We start from the raw sequence: 514 nt of genomic DNA, 5'->3' as shown, positions 1-514 counted from the left end.
AGAGCCCCCTGCCCCAACCCCCTTGGAGCACAGAGGACCCCCCCACTGGGCAGGGAGGGTCTAGGCAAGGCCCAGAGCAGGGGTGGGCAAAATGAGGCCCGTGGGCCAGATGCAGCCCACCAAGCTATTCTATCCGGCCCATGGAGCCCCTAAAAAAAACTTTGAAAATTAAGAGTTATCTGCTCCTGGCTGCCTGCCATGCAGCCCTCCATGGCTTGTGGCCCTCTGCCCAAAATAATTGCCCGCCCCTGGCCCAGAGCCTGGAATACATAGTGTCCTTATGTGTCACATGCTTCCCAGTACATGGACCCCCAAGGCCTGCAATGCAGAGCAGAGCTTGGAGGATACGGTGTTTCCTCATGTACAAACACAATTCCCAATTTAAGCGACCCCCGCGCTGTCCTTCTGCCCCAGGGCTGGAGCACAGGGCTCCCGCGATGCTCATCCTGGGAGGGATGACTTTACAACCCCCTCCCCCCCCTCAACACTGCCAGCTGGGTCGGGGGGGGGGGGG

The 514-nt window shown here is 59.9% G+C and overlaps 1 protein-coding gene across 1 annotated transcript in view; it reads right to left on the bottom strand.

Moving 5' to 3' along the window:
- LOC102368253 overlaps window positions 1-361 on the bottom strand; it is a 3,841-nt gene extending 3,480 nt beyond the window's left edge. The window contains exon 1 of the mRNA XM_006038118.3: window positions 349-361. Coding sequence (XP_006038180.2) covers window positions 349-361 — 13 coding nt within the window. The remainder of the gene's footprint in view (window positions 1-348) is intronic.
- Between the last annotated feature and the right edge of the window lie 153 nt (window positions 362-514).

The sequence above is a fragment of the Alligator sinensis genome, unplaced genomic scaffold (assembly GCF_000455745.1).
Source record: "Alligator sinensis unplaced genomic scaffold, ASM45574v1 scaffold1575_1, whole genome shotgun sequence".
NCBI lineage: Eukaryota > Metazoa > Chordata > Crocodylia > Alligatoridae > Alligator > Alligator sinensis.
The sequence above is the reverse complement of the archived record's forward strand: the minus strand, read 5'-3'. Positions and strand labels throughout refer to the sequence as shown.